The 19,719-nt window shown below is 41.6% G+C and overlaps 1 protein-coding gene across 1 annotated transcript in view; it reads right to left on the reverse strand.

The window, feature by feature from the left end:
• ANKFN1 (ankyrin repeat and fibronectin type III domain containing 1) overlaps positions 1 to 19,719 on the reverse strand; it is a 155,212-nt gene that overhangs the window by 34,536 nt on the left and 100,957 nt on the right. The window contains exons 11-13 of the mRNA XM_089508231.1: positions 19,249 to 19,365; positions 9,142 to 9,357; positions 2,133 to 2,299 (exon numbers count right to left, since the gene is read on the reverse strand). Of these exons, the coding sequence (XP_089364357.1) occupies positions 2,133 to 2,299; positions 9,142 to 9,357; positions 19,249 to 19,365 (500 nt within the window). The remainder of the gene's footprint in view (positions 1 to 2,132; positions 2,300 to 9,141; positions 9,358 to 19,248; positions 19,366 to 19,719) is intronic.

Here is a 19,719-nt window from a genome sequence, read left to right on the forward strand (position 1 = left end):
GTTGGCACTGTTGGTTCTGGTATGACCAAAAATGAAATAATCTAAAATACAGCCCCCCCCCTTTTTTTTTTTTTTTTTTTTTTTTTTTTTTTTTTTGCAGGGAGGATTGTGGCTATAGTGGAGGCAAGGTGGCCCTAACAGTGATTTTTTGGTAGCAGTTTTAGGCCATTTTTTAAATGGAGGGATCTAGGTGCAATACAGGCCCCCAGGGGCTGTATGTACACCATGGGCTCTACCTTCCCCATTCCTGCTATAGAGAGAAAGCTAGACCTGAAACTGGGACGTTGAGATGGTTGTATCCTATGGATCCCTTGTTTGACTCTATATCAGCTGCTGTCTTTCAGTTTTAGTTTCCCAGGAGTAAAATGGGAATAACACCAGTCTATCATCCTTGTAGACTGCACAGCACAATTTTGATTGTAAAGTAGTTTGCAAACTGATTAAAAAAAACAAACAGTTCAAACCTAAGCATTTCTAATTAATAATTTAATAATAATTTGTTTTATTTATATACCGCTATTCCAAAGATCATAGCGGTGAACAGCAAGTAAGCTAATTAGCAAGTAAGCTAATTTGCCCCCAACAGTCTGGGTACTCATTTTAGCGACTTCGGAAGGATGCAAGCCTGATTAGAAGTAAATTCTACCGAAGCAAGTGGAAATCACTTCCAAGGGGCCATTCCCACTTACATTTAAATCACTTTGTGAGTTGCATTGACACCAGGTCTCTGAATCTATTCAGGCTGATGCGTAATTCCCACTATGGAAGCATGATATTTCATTATTCCATGAACTCGTGTCTTTTTTGACACAATTATCGTTCCCACTTGATTTGCGCTGCTGTCAATCAAATTATGTCATCGGTGGTGAGGAGGAGGTCTCCGCAGCACTCATGGGTGCCTTTGAGGAGCAAAGAAGCTCCTCTCCTCGTCCTTGGTGAGCAGTAGGAGCAGGTCTAGCAGTGACAGGGTCCTCCTCTTCCTCCTTTGCCTTCACTGCTATTGCTGCCGCCCAACTACTCTCAACAAGAGAGAGAGCGAGGCATATCCAGAGAAGGGGGAGCCTTGTCCTCCTTGGTGGTGAGGACATCAGTCATCCTGGTTACGGGAGCCAAATTAAAAGGTTTGGGGCTCCATTCCCTCCACGCGCCTCTAGGTGTGTTCTCCCACTCTCACAACCATTGTTTAAATGGAAAGACTGGGGAAATGACTCCAGGTCAGGGTGACCAGAGGTCGTCCTCCTTTCCCAGGGCACATCTTCATTTCCACCTTCTGTCTAGGAGGAATTACAAGGGGTCCTCCATTTGGGGCAGGACTAAGAAGCGTGAATTGACATTTATATATGAGTGCTTTTAGTGCTGGAACCCTTGCACTCGTATTTAAGGCTGGCATCACATGAAATCACTGGGACCCCAATGGCAAGGGATTTGAGCCACTGAGAAGCCACTGAGTGAGGGAGGGAGGGAGCGAGGGAGTGAGGGAGGGAGGGAGGGAGGGAGGGAGGGAAGGGAAGAAAGAGAGAGGAGAGATGAAAAGAGAGAGGGGGGGTTTCTTTTCATAGCCAAACATTCAACTCACATGGAGGACCTGTCAGCAAAAATGGGTGACATCACATCTCCACATACCCCCACACCCCCAAAAGCTAAAAATACACATATAAATTCATGCTTCCTAGTCATGCTCAAAATGGAGGATGTTTTGGAATGCCTCCTGGTTGGAATGTAGGACGGGTCCTGGGAAAGGAGAGGAGAAAAATGGCAGATTTCCCAAAAACCAGGGGCGAGATGGGTTACACCACCTGCCAGCCACCTGCCATTAGTCTCTCCCTCCAGTGCAATGTGATTTAGGTCTGTTCCCACTTTCTGAACACGCTTGCTAATTGATTCTTTTAAAAAGAACCACTTTATGCTCCATCTTCAAAAAAAGCAATTTTTCTGCATTTGCCTTGCTTTGCAGCAGTTCAAACCAAGTGCAGTCGGTTCTGAAACCGTTTCAAGTGTGAATGAGGTACATATAATCCGATCAGCAAATTGCTTTAAATCATAGTGGGAACGCACCCAAAGTAAGCATGTATACGGTTGCAGTCCTGACATGCTAACTCCAAAAGAGAGAGAGAAAGGTATTCTCCACTTACTTGGAGACATTGCTGTTGTCTCTGATTTTAACATGACATAAGATGTTGGGCAGTTTTTGTAGCACAAGCACTTTTATCTGATCCACTGAGCTGCAGAGTTTCAGGTAGCCGAAATAGAGGCCAGGAGCCAGGCGCTGTTGGCTCCTTCGGTGATAGGAAAGTATATCCTGTTGATAAAGAAAAAGAGAAAATCACCAGGCTAGAAAGTTGTCCTGAATTTGCTTCTTTACAAAATAAAAATGCAAGATCTAAGAGGTTTTCTTTTTTAAAAAGAAGAAAATGCTCTTTTTTTGCCCCCTGCAAAAATGTTTAGGAACAGTTTCTCTTGAAATCCAATGTGAGGGGTGTTATGTTTATGGCAGCAGTGAGAATTATGTGGCCCTCCAAATGTTGCTGTAATGCAGGTCCTATCATTCTACATAGTTGTCTAACAGGGTGGAGTGGCTAGGAACTGCTGTGCAATATCAACTGGAGGGCTAATTCAGTCTCTGTTTTAAGGTAAAAATTTGAGGGGACCAGTACCAAATAAGATTTGCATCAATATTTGTGCTTACTGGTTCCAGCCTCGGTGTGGTTAAGGATCAGATTTGCATAGATTTCAATGTGTCTGCCCCCAAATACACACAGTACCACTATATATGACTGATTCTCTGAAAAAAAGGAAGCTGTGAATTGTGTATAGGGCACTGTGTATATAGGCTATTTGGTCAGACAGTGCCTAGAGCACAGCCAGCCCAAGACATTTTGCAGGTGAGGTAAATAACATGCCAGCCCCCTGTAAAGAAGCTGTTAACTGTTATTTCCACACAGGACAGGCTGTGTGCACAAGGCTGCATCTGCACTAAAGAATTAATGCAGTTTGATATGCAGGCTCAATGCTATGGAATTCTGGGATTTGTAGTTTTGTCAGATAGTCTTCTTCAGACAGCTCTGGTGCCACAACAAATTACAAATCCCAGGAATCCAAAGGATAGAGCCATGCCAGTTAAAGCAATGTCAAACTGCATTAATTCTGCAGTGTAGCAGCAGCCCAAAAGGCACTGTACCTCTACATGTTCTTCCCTGTCCCTGCTTCCCCATCTACTGCTGTTTGAGGTTATTGCCTCACGCTCCCCAATGTCAGGGATTGGTACTGGCCTTGCAAGTGTGAAGGTCAGAGCAGGGTCTGCAGATGTGGGGCTGATCCCACTTCCATATGTTCATCTTTTGACTAATAGGAACAGACAGAGCAGAATACAGTAGTCCCTTTGTTTTCATGGGGGATCCATTCCAGACCCCCCCCCCAGCAAAAATGGAAAATCGTCAATATTCAAACCCCATTAGCTTGAATGGCACCCCCCCATTTTATCCCCCTCAGTTTGCTGCCTGCAAATGGGCGAGGGATGTGGATTCAAAGTCCACGAAAATGGAGAGGCTACTGTATTTCTCTTGTGATGGTAGAAGGGAAGCCTTGGTTCTGACAGTAGAAGGAATCTGCCAAAGCATTCACAGTCAGATTGCTGACAGCATTTCATACCTGAATTTAGACTGGCAAAAGTTCCTGCTCCTATAAAGCTAAGTGGCTAGTGCTAAATGAGTAGTGGCATGATTCTAATTAATATTTGGAAAATTCTGCACTAATCAGCCTCCCTCCCACACAAATTGCTTTGCAATTGTGTTGGATAGTACTGATAGTCCCCCAGTCATGAGCAATTCACTTAGTTGCCAGGACTGGCTGCTTTTATGGCATGGTTTCTGTTGTTCCCCCTAGCGTCAAATAGTACTCTCTGTAGGAATGTGTGTGTGTGTGTGTGGGAGATATCTATCAACCTATATCTAAATTGCCATTAATCAGTGAAATTATGAGATGAATTTGGAAGCACCTGCTGAGATAAAATATCTGCAGACAATGGTGGGGGGGGGGGGGTGTTAATAGAACCTAGATAACTACGTGGAACTTTTCTGGGTTTCACATGTATTCCATTCAAAGGTTTTGACATCTATATTGCTATAGCTCTTATAAAAGTTGTGCAACTTTTTTAAGAGCTATACTGTTAGAGTTGCTGCAAATGTCAGCCTAAAACAACCTCAAAAAAAATTGGCAGATTCTTCTTAGTAGAAACAGCCAAAGCATTTCAGCCAAGAACTAGGAACTGTTCTGTATGATAATCCTTGAGGTCTATGCATGAAAGCATCTAACTAGGTAGATGTTGGATTCAGTCCATCTCTTCAACAGAAACAGTTACTGAGGCTTCCTATCCAAGGTTGGATTTCATTTGGCCAATGATACTGGCTCCCACCAGATGTCTCCTGATGGCTCAGCTCTTGACACTAGCAAAATTTCTCAGAGGGAGGGAAGAATTCCATCCTAAACTGTGAGCAAGTTTTAATCTCAAAAAACAAACAAACAAACAAATATAGAGGTCTTTGCTCATACTGAATCTGTGACTTAAGTAATAAAAAAAATTCAGCTATGGCTTGCATAATTAGTACTAATCCACACATCTATTCTCACAGCATATGAGCACTGCAGACATGAACTGATTGGTACAGGACAGAGAAATTGGTAAGCAGATTATCTGAAATTAGTTTTGTATCAGAACACTGTTTGTACCCACAGGGCAAAGACAGGCAATCATATTGCTGGCCTTAGACATTTTGCAATTAGAATATGCATTGTCTCCCGAGAGCTTCTGCCCTCAAAAACTGGTGGTGAGTGGGGCTAGGTGACTGCCAATTTTGTTTTAGGGCAGCCTATCATATTTTCCACAATTAAATTTGTTAAGTCCAATTTCCACACTGACCTGGGCATGTTTTTTTTTTTAAAAAAAATCCACAGGAAAGTTCATGCGCGTGTTTGTTTAGCACACTTCTTCAAATGCATGTACTTTTTTATGCAATTCCCCCAATGTATACATTCTTACTAACATTATTTATTTACCTTAAAAAAGTTGCAACCCCCCACCACCATCACCATAGAATAGAATCCTTTGGTGAAAACATTTGTCTGATACCACCTTTTTGTATCCACTTCATGTGTGCAATTATTGTGTGCATTTCATAGCTGATTGTCTTTACCCAGTCTTTTGAGAATGTCTGGGTTTTGGAGCACAGCTACATTCCTGCTAATGTTTTGGTTTAGGATGAGAGAGTTAAGTCTGTTAGCATCAAAATGCAAACCCAACAAGTATTTTCCCTGGGCCTCACTTCTAAATATCATGCACAGTTTGCATTCTTTCCTACTTTGAAAACAAACACTGTTTCTAGGTATTGCTTGCATCCCCAACTCCATCCAAAAGAGCTGAAATCAGGCATGAATAGCTTCATAGTGATAAGAATCGATGAGATCATTCCCTAAATTTGCTGGCAGGTGAAATACAGCCTGTGATTCAGTCCTCAGAAGTACTGCTGTTACTTCTGTTGGCCCATACAGATTATCAGAGGCTTCTGTGCAAGTGCAACACTTTAATGCCTGTATGGTGCCAACTAGGGCCTCCCTCAGTGCTTGGCTGCAAGGAGCCATCAGGCAAATGAGTGCATGAGCTTCTCTTCAAATGTCAGCCACTTGGTGGTGGTGCCTAGAGATATCAGCCAAGTAAGTGCATGAGCCTTTCTTCTGATACTACTTGGTAGTGATGCCAGGAGATGGCAGCCAAGTAAATGCATAGGCCTTTGATGCCACCCAGTGGTAGTGGCCTAGAAATGTCAATGCTGAGTACATCATCCATCAATCAAGAGCTCAAATGTCCTGCAATAAGATCTGTTACATAAGGGACATCTGTCTGTTCTACCTGGGAGGTAGAAGAAAGGCTTTTCCAACCACTTGCTGCAAATAGTGAAGCTGAATTTCTCACCCACCCACTGACCCACCCCCTTCCCAACTGTATTCTCAAGAGTCCAGTATGTTACCTCACAGAAAAAGCTGAGGCTGAGACACTCAGTACCCTGAAGAAACTTTCCAAAGGAAAGAGTACTGAGTACTGCTCTGTTCTGTGACTGAAAGGCAATTGCAATGCCATAGGTCCAGTTCTAGTGATGTCAAGGAAAATCCTGCACATATCTACCCAACCAGTATTAAAACCAGAATAAAATCAGTCATCTGATTGTATCCACTTCATGTGTGCAATTATTGTGTGCTCGCTTTATTCAAAAAGGACATTGAGAAACTGGAGCGTGTCCAAAGGAGGGCGACAAAAATGGTGAAGGGTCTGGAGACCATGCCCTATGAGGAACGACTTAGGGAGCTGGGGATGTTTAGCCTGGAGAAAAGAAGGTTAAGAGGTGATATGATAGCCCTGTTTAAATATTTGAAAGGATGTCATATTGAGGAGGGAGCGAGCTTGTTTTCTGCTGCTCCAGAGAACAGGACCCGGAACAATGGATGCAAGCTACAGGAAAAGAGATTCCACCTGAACATTAGGAGGAACTTCCTGACAGTAAGGGCTGTTCGGCAGTGGAATGCACTTCCTCGGAAGGTGATAGAGTCTCCTTCCTTGGAGGTCTTTAAACAGAGGCTGGATGGCCATCTGTCAGGGATGCTTTGATTTGGATTTCCTGCATGGCAGGGGGTTGGACTGGATGGCCCTAGTGGTCTCTTCCAACTCTAAGATTCTATGATTCTATGATTCTATGATCTGCAACAGTGCTTTTTAAGCTGTTGAACGTGGGAGATCTGCAGGGTTCCCCCCCCCCCCAACGTGCCCAGGGATTGGAACCATATATGTGCCCACTGGGTACAATTGTTTATTTTGTTTCTGGAAGCTCACCACCAATTGGCAACCAATGGCTCAGGGACTGGCAGAAGTCCAAAGACCCCTCACTTTGGGTAGCAGTTATCCAAAAGAAGTCACTTTTCATTTGCCGACATAAAGACATTTATAATCAGAAAAATTCTGATAGGCATCCTGTATTGACATACATTTAATTAATGTCTATAGAGGAAAATAATGCAAGATTTAACAGGACAATTTCCCTCCCTCCTTCCTTCCATATTACCCTGAGTTATATTGAGTTGTGTATGAAGGTGAAGATTACTCTGAGTTATGCATGAAGCACCTGACTCCAAGTCTTCTCCACTGGAACCATGATATTATCTGCCATTACTACACTTGGCTCCTAAAAGTGCAAGTAGGTCTTCATTGTCCCAACAGTTTCATCAACAAAATGCCCATTTGATTCAACAAGCATTCCAAGAAAGGGTGGACACCGGATAGAAATGCACAAATTATTAGGGGAACACCCTCCTCCTCAGCCCCAGTAGATTGCTGGTAGCAACTCCGTTAGACTTGGGTTTCCTCATATAAAATGTGCTCAGACCTCCATGTCCTGCTTTTATATATATCTACAAATACATTTTAATTATGCAAGTATTGCACAGTTCAGTTTTCAATAATCTAATGCAGATAACTTTTAAATGAGGCAAAAATAAAAACCAACCAAATGGGGGGAAGGAGTTATTATTAACTGTTTATTTGCAGCACTTACTTCTTATTAGTTCAATTGGCTTCTCGGAAGCCACTTTGGAGTTAAATGGCATGGTGAGATTAATGTTTGCAATAGTTAATTTAGAATCACTGGATTGGAGGGAGATATAAACAGGACTCAGTTTAAGCCAGGGAGTTATTCAGGTTTCTGGTACCAGGGCTTGTCTGCATGTGCTCTCCCAGTTTGGCATTTCAGGTTAAGCCAGCTATGTGGAAAGCAGGACCTGCTGAAGAAGAAAGGGACATAATATCATGATATGTCAGGAAGACTGAGTCCCTTGGTTGGTTTTTATTGTTAAAGTGCCATAGCCATCTCTGCTATTTCTGGATGAGCTGCTTGTCTCTGGGCTTCTGTTGGCTTGTCTAGAACTGTCCTTTTACTGGTGGCTGAGTCAGCTATCTTGGGTGACTTCCCGGGAGAGCTAGATATGCTTTTTTCTAACTCTTTGCCCTGGAATTCTTGACTTGCCTTGTTTTCCTAATGTTCCGGGCTTTTGCAAAGCTTTCTGAGTGTCTGGATAAAATTAGCTTGATTTAGGTTCCACTAAAATCAATAAGGCAAGTTAATTTAAGAGCTTAACTGAAGAACCATTATTTTAATGGGAACCAAGTTCAACTAACTTGACCTATACCAGATTAGAGAGGGACATCTTTATTTTATTTTATTTTTTTGTTTGTTATCCTCAAATATCCATAAGGGCCCTCTGAATGTAGCCCCGAAGCTGAATACAAAAATATATTAGGGAAAGTTGCACACAAAAATGCACATATCAGGAAAGGCAGATCCAAAAATGCTGATATTAAGTCTCTCTCTCTTTTTTTTAAAAAGACTGCATACTAATACAAAAACTGGACTTAATTGACTTATTTTATGTGCAGTTAACTGAACTGAATTAATGAATACAAAGAGAAAGTGACACAGAGAAGAAACAGGCTAATTCCTCTATCAGGCGATCCAATCCATATTCCATACAATGTTTCTCCCTTGTGAAGGTGATGCCCATAGTTTTTATTGTCCCTGAACTTTCCACTCCATCCTATGCATCTGAGGAAGCAGACTCAAATCTATGAAAGCTCTTGCTACCAACCTTTCTCTTTCAGTTAGTCTCAAAGGTGCTACAAGATCCCTTTGCATACAGTTTGTTTCTTGATAAGGTTCTTGGAAAAGTTAGTGGTTTGAATTAGATGTTCCCAGGGGCCATACTGGCTGGAAGATTCTGGTAGATGGTAATCTCCAAAAGCAACTAGTCCAAGGTATGGGGGTGTGTATATGTGTTTGAGAGAGAAAGAGAGAGAGAGAGAGATTCATTGAAGAGAGAGAAGTGTTCATTCAATCATAAATAAGAGATTTCTACAGATCCCATAAGCCAGCAAAAGCTCCAAAACCTGGAAATTTATCATATTCTTTGTTGGTTGGTATAGATTTGTAGACAGGGTGGATTTGACCTTGGAAAAGGCCCCAATTTTTCAAGGGCTTATCTATCAAAGGGAACATTTGGCTACCAGCATTTCAAATGTTTTACATACACAAAGAGCAGCAGACCCACCTGGATTGTAATGAGCAGGATGTCTAATGCTGTCGGCTCCTCTGGCGTTGAAAGGGATTTTCTCTGGCTTTGTAGCTTGGAGATCTGCATCCATTTGCCATTAAAAAAAGAATAGAGAGTCTCCACCTCTCTTATTGTAACAATAATAATGTTGCCATGCCGATCCTTGATTGGTTCATAATAGACACGGCCCAAGTTGTGTGTTCCCAAGAGATTCTGTGGTGGGACGATGAAGATAGGCGCAAATTAAAACAACAGAATTTATGATTATTAGCTCTTTTTCACAATAACTGGTACACACATCTTCACTCATTGTGACATGAGGGAAGAGGGAACAGAACTACTGATATCATAAGTTACCACCATAATTAACCAAATCAATGGAATGTAGAAATTACAGTAGCTGGCCCTTCACATCTCCATAAAATAACTTTCAGTCTTTTCAGACTTTGCATGAAGGTAACCTAAACATTCTAAAGGCCCCAGATCCCATCTGATCTTGGCAGCTAAGCAGTGTCAGCCTTGGTAGTACAATGAGCCCACATCATAAGCAGGCATGCTATATGCGGCTTTTGGCTTATGCTGAAAGCCACATGCCAGAAAAGGCAATGGCGCGTGCACTGTGTCACGTGCATGAGCCCCATTGTTTGCAATGGGGCTCAAGCATTCACAGAATTTCCCTTATGTGTATGTGTGTGTGTAGGGGGGGGGGGGTCCGGAACGAATCCCTGCATAAGGGAAGGGCGCACTGTACTTGGATGTGAAACCACCAATGAATACCAGGTGCTGTGGGCTATATTTTAGGCAAATGAACCGGCAAAACCACCTCTGAGTATTCCTTGTCTAATAAAACCCTATGAAATTGATGGGGTCACCAGAAATCAATAGGCAACTTGAAGGCACACACACATTTGCTGAGTGGCTGGCTATAGTTTTCTTGATAAATATGTAAATGTGTTGTAATGAAAGACTACTTGGGTGGAAGTATAATCTGTCCCACTACTATGTAACCAGAGTTAAAAACGTACAGCCACAATACACTGATAAAGGAAGACATGTTTCATGTCCCTTGTGGGGCACAACACTGCAGTAAACATGTGCATGATGCTTCCTTCTTCCCTGAATCTGGTACCTGTTCCTTAGGTCCAATACAGTCTACTCTGTGGGGACAGCATTCCAGGGACTCAGACAAAAATCTGTTTTACTACTCTTTGTTCAGCTTTTTTTTTATTCAACTTTTAACTGGTGATTCAACAAGAGATCTTCTGCACACAAAACATATTCTGCCATGGACCTACATGACCTCTTCTATGGCACCAGGCAGTAGAGATGGAATAGGAATTTGTTAATTGCTGGCTGGTGACCAATTTGGAGTTCCTAATTCTCAAGAAACATGCACAAAAAAAGAAATGGCACAAGTTTCTGAAACTTGCAAGAATATATATATTTTTTTTTGTTGTTCCTGGCATGACATAAAGTGCAGATTTTGTAAACTGCTGCTTTGCTGTGAAAACCCATGCCAGCTGTCTTTTCACTACACACAGAAAATTATGCAGGGTTTTTTTTCAGGGGGAGAGAGACACCTGCTTACTTCATTTTCAATGATGTACTTAAGAAAAGTGCAAACAATGTGGTGAAGGGTTCAACAGTGTGACTTTAGCCTTTGCTGGTTTGACTGATGTGCAAACCAATTGTTACGTAGTAAGAAAAGAAACTGAGGTTGATGCAGCCTTTGCTGGGTCGAATGTGGTACAACTCAAATGTTATATGGCAGGGGAAAAAACTAAGGCTGACTGAAGCACAAACCTCCATCATGGGGAGAGGGGAATTCCGGAGTGTTGCAAAGCAAACGATGAAAAATGGTTCCATTATTCTTGAAATCCATCAGGAATACTGAGTTTATTAGCCCTATCAACCAAGGGCTGAGATCCCATATTGTCTAGTGCTGTGTAAGAATTCTCTAGATGGAACTCTGTTACCTCTCTGCTCACCACCCCCAGGACTCATGGCTTTGCTGTGATAGCCTCCTGGATGACCATTTTGTGACCAGTGAAGACTGTTGGCAACTTCCCCTGAGATTTGCTAGGTTTCAGTAGAAGATGTCCTTGTTCCATATCTGGCTATGGGGCACACACAGATGTAGATGCTTCTCTTATCCCCCATGTTCTTGACAGTCATAGAATGACCATTCAGAAGGGCTATCACAGCAAAACTGTGAGTCCTGAGGGGGCTTTGGTCACAAGAGAGGGTGGAGAATATGAACCTCCACAATGAGGAAAAAAGACATACACTGGTATAAGGTTGATTTACACTTGCGTATGTTATTTACAGGATGCCAGCCAGAAGGCAGTAGAAATCTTCCCATTCTGCTCTATTGGTGTTGGTCAAATGACAGACAGAGAAAAAGTGGGGTTGAAAAAAGCAAATGAAAACTTGTCTGACATAAGCCCTAATATCGTATCATACTGAAATCAATGGCCACACTCTCACTGACTTTTAATGGAAATGAATCACATCCATAAGCTCAGATCTTTACTAACAGATTCTAATGTTTTGTTTTGTTTTAGCACATAAGTCAAAGAAAAGATAATTAGTCCAACATGGCGATAATCAAAAATGCTCTCCATTTGTGTCTTAGTACATTTAAGAAGAAAAACTCTGATTAGATGGTCCAGGAGCATCTGGAGGAATGGTTTGCCTCCTCCAACCCAGTGCTTTCTATATTTTGGACTACACATCACATCATCTCTAAGTCCTGGCTGTGCTGACCACGCAAGCAGAAGTTGTAGTCTAAAACATCTGGAGGCTGCATCTGCACTGAAGAATTAATGCACTTTGATACTCATTTAACTGTTGTGGCTCATTGCTGTGGGATTCTGGGATTTGTAGTTTTGTGAGATATTTAACCTTCCCTGTCAGAAAGTTCTGGTGCCACAACAAACTACAAATCCCAGAATTCCATAGGATGGAGCCATGACCTTTAAAACAGTGTCAAACTGCATTAATTCTGCAGTTTGGCAGCAGCAGTTTTCCTAACAATCCTGTGAAATTCACAAGGTCACCATAGGTCAACAAGTGACTTGAAGGCACATATACACCCAAACATATACTTATCAAGAGAAAAAATAATCTAACAAAATTAATGTGATGAAGATGAGGGAAGAACATTAGTAAGAACTTCCTGACAGTAAGAGATGTTCAACAGTGAAACACTCCCTCAGAGAGTGGTGGACTCTCCTTCTGTGGAGTTCTTTAAACAGAGGCTGGATGGCCATCTGTCAGGGGTGCTTTGATTGTGAGTTCCTGCATGGCAGTGGGATGGACTGGATGGCCCTTGTGGTCTCTTCCAACTCTATGATTCTATATTTCTATGAAAACATTAGAACAACAAATCATATTAACCTAAAGGCAAACAATATTGGAGATTTACATCAGCACAACTATTGGCCATATCACAATTAATTAATTAATTAATTAATTCCCTCAATCAGTCATTGTTGGGTGCATTGAATTAAAATTGAATGCACTCAACATTCACTCAACTGATTAAAAAGAGCAGAATGTTCCAGATTTTGTTCCTGTTCTTTCTTATTTTATTTTAGAGATCCATGCACATTTTGTTTAACCTAGAATATTTTCTGTCAGCTCCTGGTACAATTGGGGAGTTTTTATACCAGCTCCCCCACATAAAATTGGAAAAAAATAGGAACAAAATCTGGGATTTGTCAATCAGTCTGGATGCACCTGTTGTTGTTGATAACATAACTTTGTTGTTGTTTGCCTTCAAGTCATTTCCAACTTCTGGTGACCCTAAGGCAAACCTATCATGGGGTTTACTTGGCAGAATTTGTTGAGAGGAGTTTTGCCATTGTCTTTCTCTGAGAGTAAGATAGTGTAACTTGCTCAAGATCACCCAGTGTTTTCCATAAATAGCAGAATCGTAAAACACGAGGTGGTTTTGACTAGTTTTACAAACACATGGTAGACCAAAAACCTGTTTTATAAAACCATGGGTAAGAGTCTACACCAGGAATACATCACACGAATCTCTGTATGGAGTTACACCTTAATTGTGTTGGATTGCATTGTTGTACAACTGTATCTCTCACCCACCCAAATATGTGACTGAACGCCCAAGTTAATGGGCATGCTAATCCACCTGGGCATCATATGCATATGTACATAATAGAATAATAGAATCACAGGGTTGGAAGGGTAAAGCATCCAGCTAAATCATCCCCAGCCTCTTCTTGAAGATGTTCAGAGAAGGAAACCCCACCAGCTCTCTTGAAATTGGTTCCTTTGCCAAACGGCTTTTACTGTCAAGAAGTTCCTTTTAATGTTCAATTAAAACCTAACCTCCTGTAACTTTAAATCATTAGACCCAGTCCTACCCTCTGGGACAGCAGAGAACAGGCCTGCACCCCCTTGATGGCTCTTGCGATATTTAAACAGTGCGATCTTGTCACCCCTCAGTCTTCTCTTCACCAAGCCAAACAATCCCAGCTCCTTCAACCCTTCTTCATGTGTTTTGTTCTCTATGCCTCTTGTAATCTGAATTGTCTTTCTCTGAAGGTTCTCCAACTTGCATGTATCTTTTGTAAAGAACAGGAAGCAATACCCCAGAGGAGGCCTGACCATCACAGAATATGGTGAGACCATTATTTCCCTTGACTTAGAAACTGTGCTTTTATTAACAGAGGCTAAAATAGCATTCACCTTCTTTGCTGCAGCATCACACTGCTGGCTCATGTTCAATTTATGATCAATAATAATCCCAAGGTCATTTCCACATAAAGTACTGCTGAGCCATGTGTCCTCCATCCTATACTTATGCATGTGGCTTTTGTCACTTATATGAAGTATTTTGCATTTGTTCCCATTTAATTTCATTTCATCAATTTCTATCCAGTTTTCTAGTTTATCTAGGTCCTCTTGCATTCTGTTCCTATCTCCCAATGTGTTCCCACCCATCCCAGATTTGTGCCATCTACAAAGTTGATGTGCTGATCACATTTGTGTCATTTGCTGACCTATATGCATATGTGCATCTTCCTCAAAATGACACCACATACTGTAAGATGCTTTGGGTCCTATCTAGGGAGAAAAGCAAGTTATAAATTAATAAGTAACAAACACAATTATACTCTGTTTCTGCAACCTTTTTAAAAAAATCACTTCCATAGGGGAACTTATTCATGTGTAAGACACTAATAGAATTTTAGCCACCACAGCATTTCATTGCAATGGGACTTGTGCAGGAGAACTTCTTGTCAAATCATCCCCAGTCAGTGTCCTGAAGGATCCTGTTTCGGTACCACTCAAAACTAGAGAGACTCCTGGTCTGATTTGACACAGCTTTTCTTATCCTTCATAAGGCAGCTCCATATATGGGCCAATGTATTAACTTCACAGCAGTTCCTGAAGTGATGCCCAGATGTCTCAAAGAAAAATCCCTAGCATTTTAAATACACAGTACTCCTTACTTTGGAAGTTTTCAAAAGATCTACAGTAACCTTGTCAGGCATGGGAGTTGTTGGTTTTTTTTTGGGGGGGGGGGGGGGCTGAATTGACAATGTGGCACTTTGTACATGTATGAAAGCTGAGGGACTGCACATTAACCTTAATGACATTCTCATCTGATAGATAAAGCCACCCTGAGTTGACTTGATCTGCACTTAGCATTATTTGCTTCTGAACAGCATTATTAAAATTGTTTATAACTTGAGAACTCCAGAACAGCCAGCACAGTGACTGCCATTTAGAAGTGGCTTTAAGTAGCTATTTTAGCTTTAGGCATCCCCATCCAATGCACACAGTAGGCGTTCTGTATCCTTATGGGCCCTCTTCTCCTGCTGGTAAAGATTTGCTCAGACTCAGACAGGCTTATTTGGTTTTGTGTGCCTCTGTGTTGTACTATATGGAGGGTATAAAGACATGAAGATCAATCTTATTCTTTTGCTATAAGGCAGGAGTGGTAATCATGTGGCCTTTGTGGGGTGGGGGCTCCCATCAGACCTTGATTCCCCTGACCAACCCCCCCCCCCAAAAAAAAAACACGTAAATGTGTTCTGTTGGGGGGGAAACCCCACATTTTCCAACCAAAAATGCCATCTGGAAGGTAGTTTTGCTCCTAAGCCCGTTCCTACCATTAAATAGCAAGAAAACAGCCCCCCCCCCAACATTCCCAGAGTGAATGGAAGTGCCTGAAATATCACTGGGAGTGATGGGGCTATTCCAAAAGCTGTGGCAGAGCCAAAATTGGCCTGCTGACCCTCTCAACGTGTTCACTTCTACCATGAGGCAACAAAGCAGAAAAACAAAATTTATAATTCAGGTTTGCTACATGGCTGGTCACCTACTCAAGTAAATGTGGGATTTTTGAAAAACAAACAAACCAGATTCATCATGGTATTCATTGGTATCCACACAATGGATGGCACATCTGATACATAACATGTAGCTTCATAGTCTTGCTTTTAATTGTCTAGCCTTCCCCAAACTGTTGTTGTTAATTGCCTTCGAGTCAATCTCAATTCATGGAGACACAGTAGATGAGACAACTTCAAGACACCCTGTCCTCCACTGCTCTGCTCAGGTCCTGCAAATTCATAACTATGATCTCCTTAATACACTCCATCCATCGAGCATGCAGTCTTCCTCTCTTTCTACATCCTTCCACATCTTCTAGCATTATTGTCTTTTCCAATAGTTGTGCCTTCTCATGATGTGGCCAAAGTACAACCATCTCAACTTTATCATCTTGGCTTTCAGGAAGATTTCAGGCTTCCTCTGTTCTAGGACCAATTTGTTTGTCTTTTTAGCTGTCCATGGTATCCTCAGCCCTCTTCTCTAGCGCCACATTTCAAATGAATTGATTTGATAAGAGTATCTGATTTCCTCACTGTCCAGCTTTTTCATCTGTATATGGTAATAGAGAATACAGTGGCTTGTACAAGTCTAACTTCTTGCTCACTTGTACAGTGGACACCATATATGCTGAAAGCCATGCTGGGGAAAGGGGCAGCGTGCCCCATAAGAGGTAATGGTGTGCATGCCTGTGGTGCGCGTGCGCCACCACACTGCTATGTGCACAAGCCCGATTCATTTAAATGGGGTTTGAGCATATGTGGAATTCCTCTTATGCAGGGGGTCCAGAACAGACTGTATATCTTTACATGTTACCCAATCTGTATCCATCCAGATGTTTTGGACCACAACTGGCTGTGCCAGCTAAGACAGATGGGAGTTGTATTACAAATAGCTGGAGAACACTAGATGTGGCAAGTCTGGTCTAGGTTACTTCTAAATGCATAAATATGCAAATAGCTTAACATCAGGGGAGTACTGTACCATGTTATAGGAAACATGGTATTGGCACTCAAAATAGCATCTGACTTCTTTTTTAAATAATTTATTTCCAGTGCTGCATCTTTAGTGGTTTCTGGTGGATGCAGGGAAAATTAAGATTTACCTGCTCAACTTAAGCGCTATAGCTTCCAAGTACATTGTCTAAATGGTGTGAGATATTAAATTATGTTTAACTACTTCTTTCTCTGATAGATCAAGATATGTTTCAAATTCTTTGGTGTATTGCGTGTCCTTAAGAAATTAATTCCACAGTACTTCTAGTTCAAAATTCTCTTAATTTTCTATGTTTGTACAGCTCCAGGTTTCTTCACAGTATGTTAAAAAAAAAAAAAACCTCCAGCATTTCTTTTGTTTTTCATTAGCATTCCCATCAATTGCATTTGATGTCCAATCTAGTTCAGAAGCTTCCAACATTTTAAGCATCCAACTGTCAATTGAATCTTCGGATTTCCGTTTTTCTGCAAGCATTAGGCTGATACCATTTTTAAAAAAGAGATCAGGGAATACTAATGACCTGCTTTAGCTTGTTGTTTTAAGTCGTTTCTAGTTTGGTTGGTCTACCTCTTGGATTCTCTTCTTTGATCAGATCGAAATAATGCTGGAATGCCTTGAGTACTGGACTAGGAGTTTGGGAAATGAGAATTTGAATCCCCACTAGGCCATGGAAACAGGGGGAATTTGGGCAAGTTGTACCTTCTCAGCTTTAGAAAAAGATAATGGTGAACCTCCTCTGATATGGTTACCTTAAATTTGAGTCAGTTGGCATATAACACCAACAAATTAGTAACAGCTGAATTTTTATCTAACATCTCTCAGGTCACAGGTTTAGGATCTCTTGTCTCCCATGCAACACTTATGATGGATCAATTCCTTGACCAAAAGCAGTATTCAGAATGCCCTGAATTAATCACATGGAATTAATCCATGCCAAGATTTATACTAGTTTAGAGACACCAGAAACGACCGTGCAAGAAAGAACCGAGAATCTGCCCTTTTATATTTGTGGGGAAAGAACCTGAAAAATGAACCCTACATGTTCTCAGCTTATTCAGCACCTTGATTCTTTATATATGCCTCAGGCTCTCAGTCCAGCAACTAGAAGAAGCTGTGCATAAGAAAATGAATTATTTTGTAATACCACTTATCCTATGCTGCTTCTTTCAGTTCTAGTCCAGGTTCTGAAGACTTATGATTTTGTGTGTTTCTCCTCACCCATCCTTCAATGCATTCAGAAGGCAATGGAATTCTGTTATCGTTCCTGAGTTATGTAGGTGCTTACAAAAGTTACTTTTTGAATTACAGCTTGCAGAATCCTACTGCTTGGTCAAACTCTCTGGGGGACTCAGCTAGTTGTGGTGATCTCTAGACCAAAAAGGTATCTCTTCCACCCAGCTTTCCCCATCCCAGCTGTGCTTTAGTGCTTTTAGGATCCTTTCATACTACACAGTTATAGCACTATGATTTCATTTTAACTGCCATGGCTCTGCCCTTTGAAATCCTGGGCTTCATATTATGATGGGCACTAGAGCTCTCAGACTAAGAATTCTAAATTCCCCTCTCTAAACTCCAAATTCTAGGATTCCATGTGATGTTGCCATGTCAGTCAGAGTTAAATCAAAGTATTATAATTATATAGTGTGAAAGGGCCCATGGACAGGCACTAACACATACTTCAAAGTGCGTCTATTTTCTACTCTAAGACCTCTACTCTTCCCCATGCTGGTGCCTCTAAATCTTCTAAGTTTCAGTGCCCATCAACTCAAGCATGGCCAATAAATCAGAGACAATGGGATTTATAATCCAAACAGTTACTGGATGGCACAGGGCTGGGAAGGGCTGTAAGAGGCATTGATGTCACACTTGTTTGGGCAGTCCTGGGACTTCACCTACATTCTTGCCAAGGCCCCTCCATTGTTATGATATCAATGTGTGGGGCTAGGATGGGCTAGTTCTTTTTTGTTTCTGTGGGTGGTATAATGTTGCTAGTAGTTAATAAATACACAGGGTTGTGGCACCCAACCATCATAAACATCATGTATATCTCACCATCTAGCCATCTGTGCACCACCCTAAAAAACTAGTCAGTGTGTTATCACTGAGGTCCGAAAACTGCACTATTTGAGAACACCCCTAGAAAGTGGATTTCCAAAAACAAAGCCAAATGATGCCTCAGAAGCGTGTACTCAAGGGTTGGTGGTCCTACCAGGTCAGAAACTGGAATGAGGAGCCAGATCCAGGGCAATGACCCCACCAGCTGGGTAACATGCAACTCAGTTTGACCTATTTATTTCTATCAGCATGGGATGAGTGGATTATAACACACATGAGAAAGCTACAATCTTCTAAATATTTTTAGATGCCTACTCTCATCAGCATAACCCATCACAGCCAGGGACTAATGGTGATGGAAGCTGTAATTCAACAAATACCTGGAGCTCCATCTACTGAGTTATGTACTTACTGAACCAGTACTCCTGGACAAACTACTGTGCATTTGCTGTGTCACATTTAATTCCATCTTCTGCTACTTCCTTCTTTAGGGTGTATGGATGACTTGTTTGCACTGGCTGGGGTGTCAGACTTTGCTGCTTGCTTCACAGCAGATAATAATTTTTCCCCAGAGAAAAAACCATTGGTGGGAAAAAGGGCTGAAGCAGATGACAGCTGGCAGCTCTTTCCCTCTGAGGCCATCCACTTGCTATAACCTGCTGTCCGAAAGAGTATGATGACACTAACCTGTAGCTGGGCTGTTGCAGAGAGCATTTTCTGCCTGGCTTGAAGCACTGTAGATGAGGACATGGAGACAGACATGTTCTGCCTCAGCCACCTGATATCATCCCACATACAAGATAGCTGCAAAATGTAAGGTAATTGGGAAGTGTGGAGAGGAAAGATGGAGAGAGAGAGAGAGAATGAATGTTTGTTTTCCAAAAAGACTTTTTTTTCCATTTTAGCTTCTGCTGGTAGCAGAGTGTTGATGGTAATTCTTTATTAATTAATAAAGAAACAGAGAGATATGGCATAAACCACCATCAGCCACCATTAACCAACATGTATCTCTTGCCATTTTTCTATCTGTGTGCCATCCTATGAAACTGGTCAGTGTGGCATCACTGAGGTCCAGGAGCAACATCGAAAGGCTGCAAGTCCATTTACATCAATCACTTATAACTCTTAACAAATGTCTACCCTGTTATTACGGCTCCT

This window comes from Sceloporus occidentalis, unplaced genomic scaffold (genome assembly GCF_023333645.1).
Source record: "Sceloporus occidentalis isolate IW3139 unplaced genomic scaffold, rSceOcc1.0.p SCAF_1, whole genome shotgun sequence".
NCBI lineage: Eukaryota > Metazoa > Chordata > Lepidosauria > Squamata > Phrynosomatidae > Sceloporus > Sceloporus occidentalis.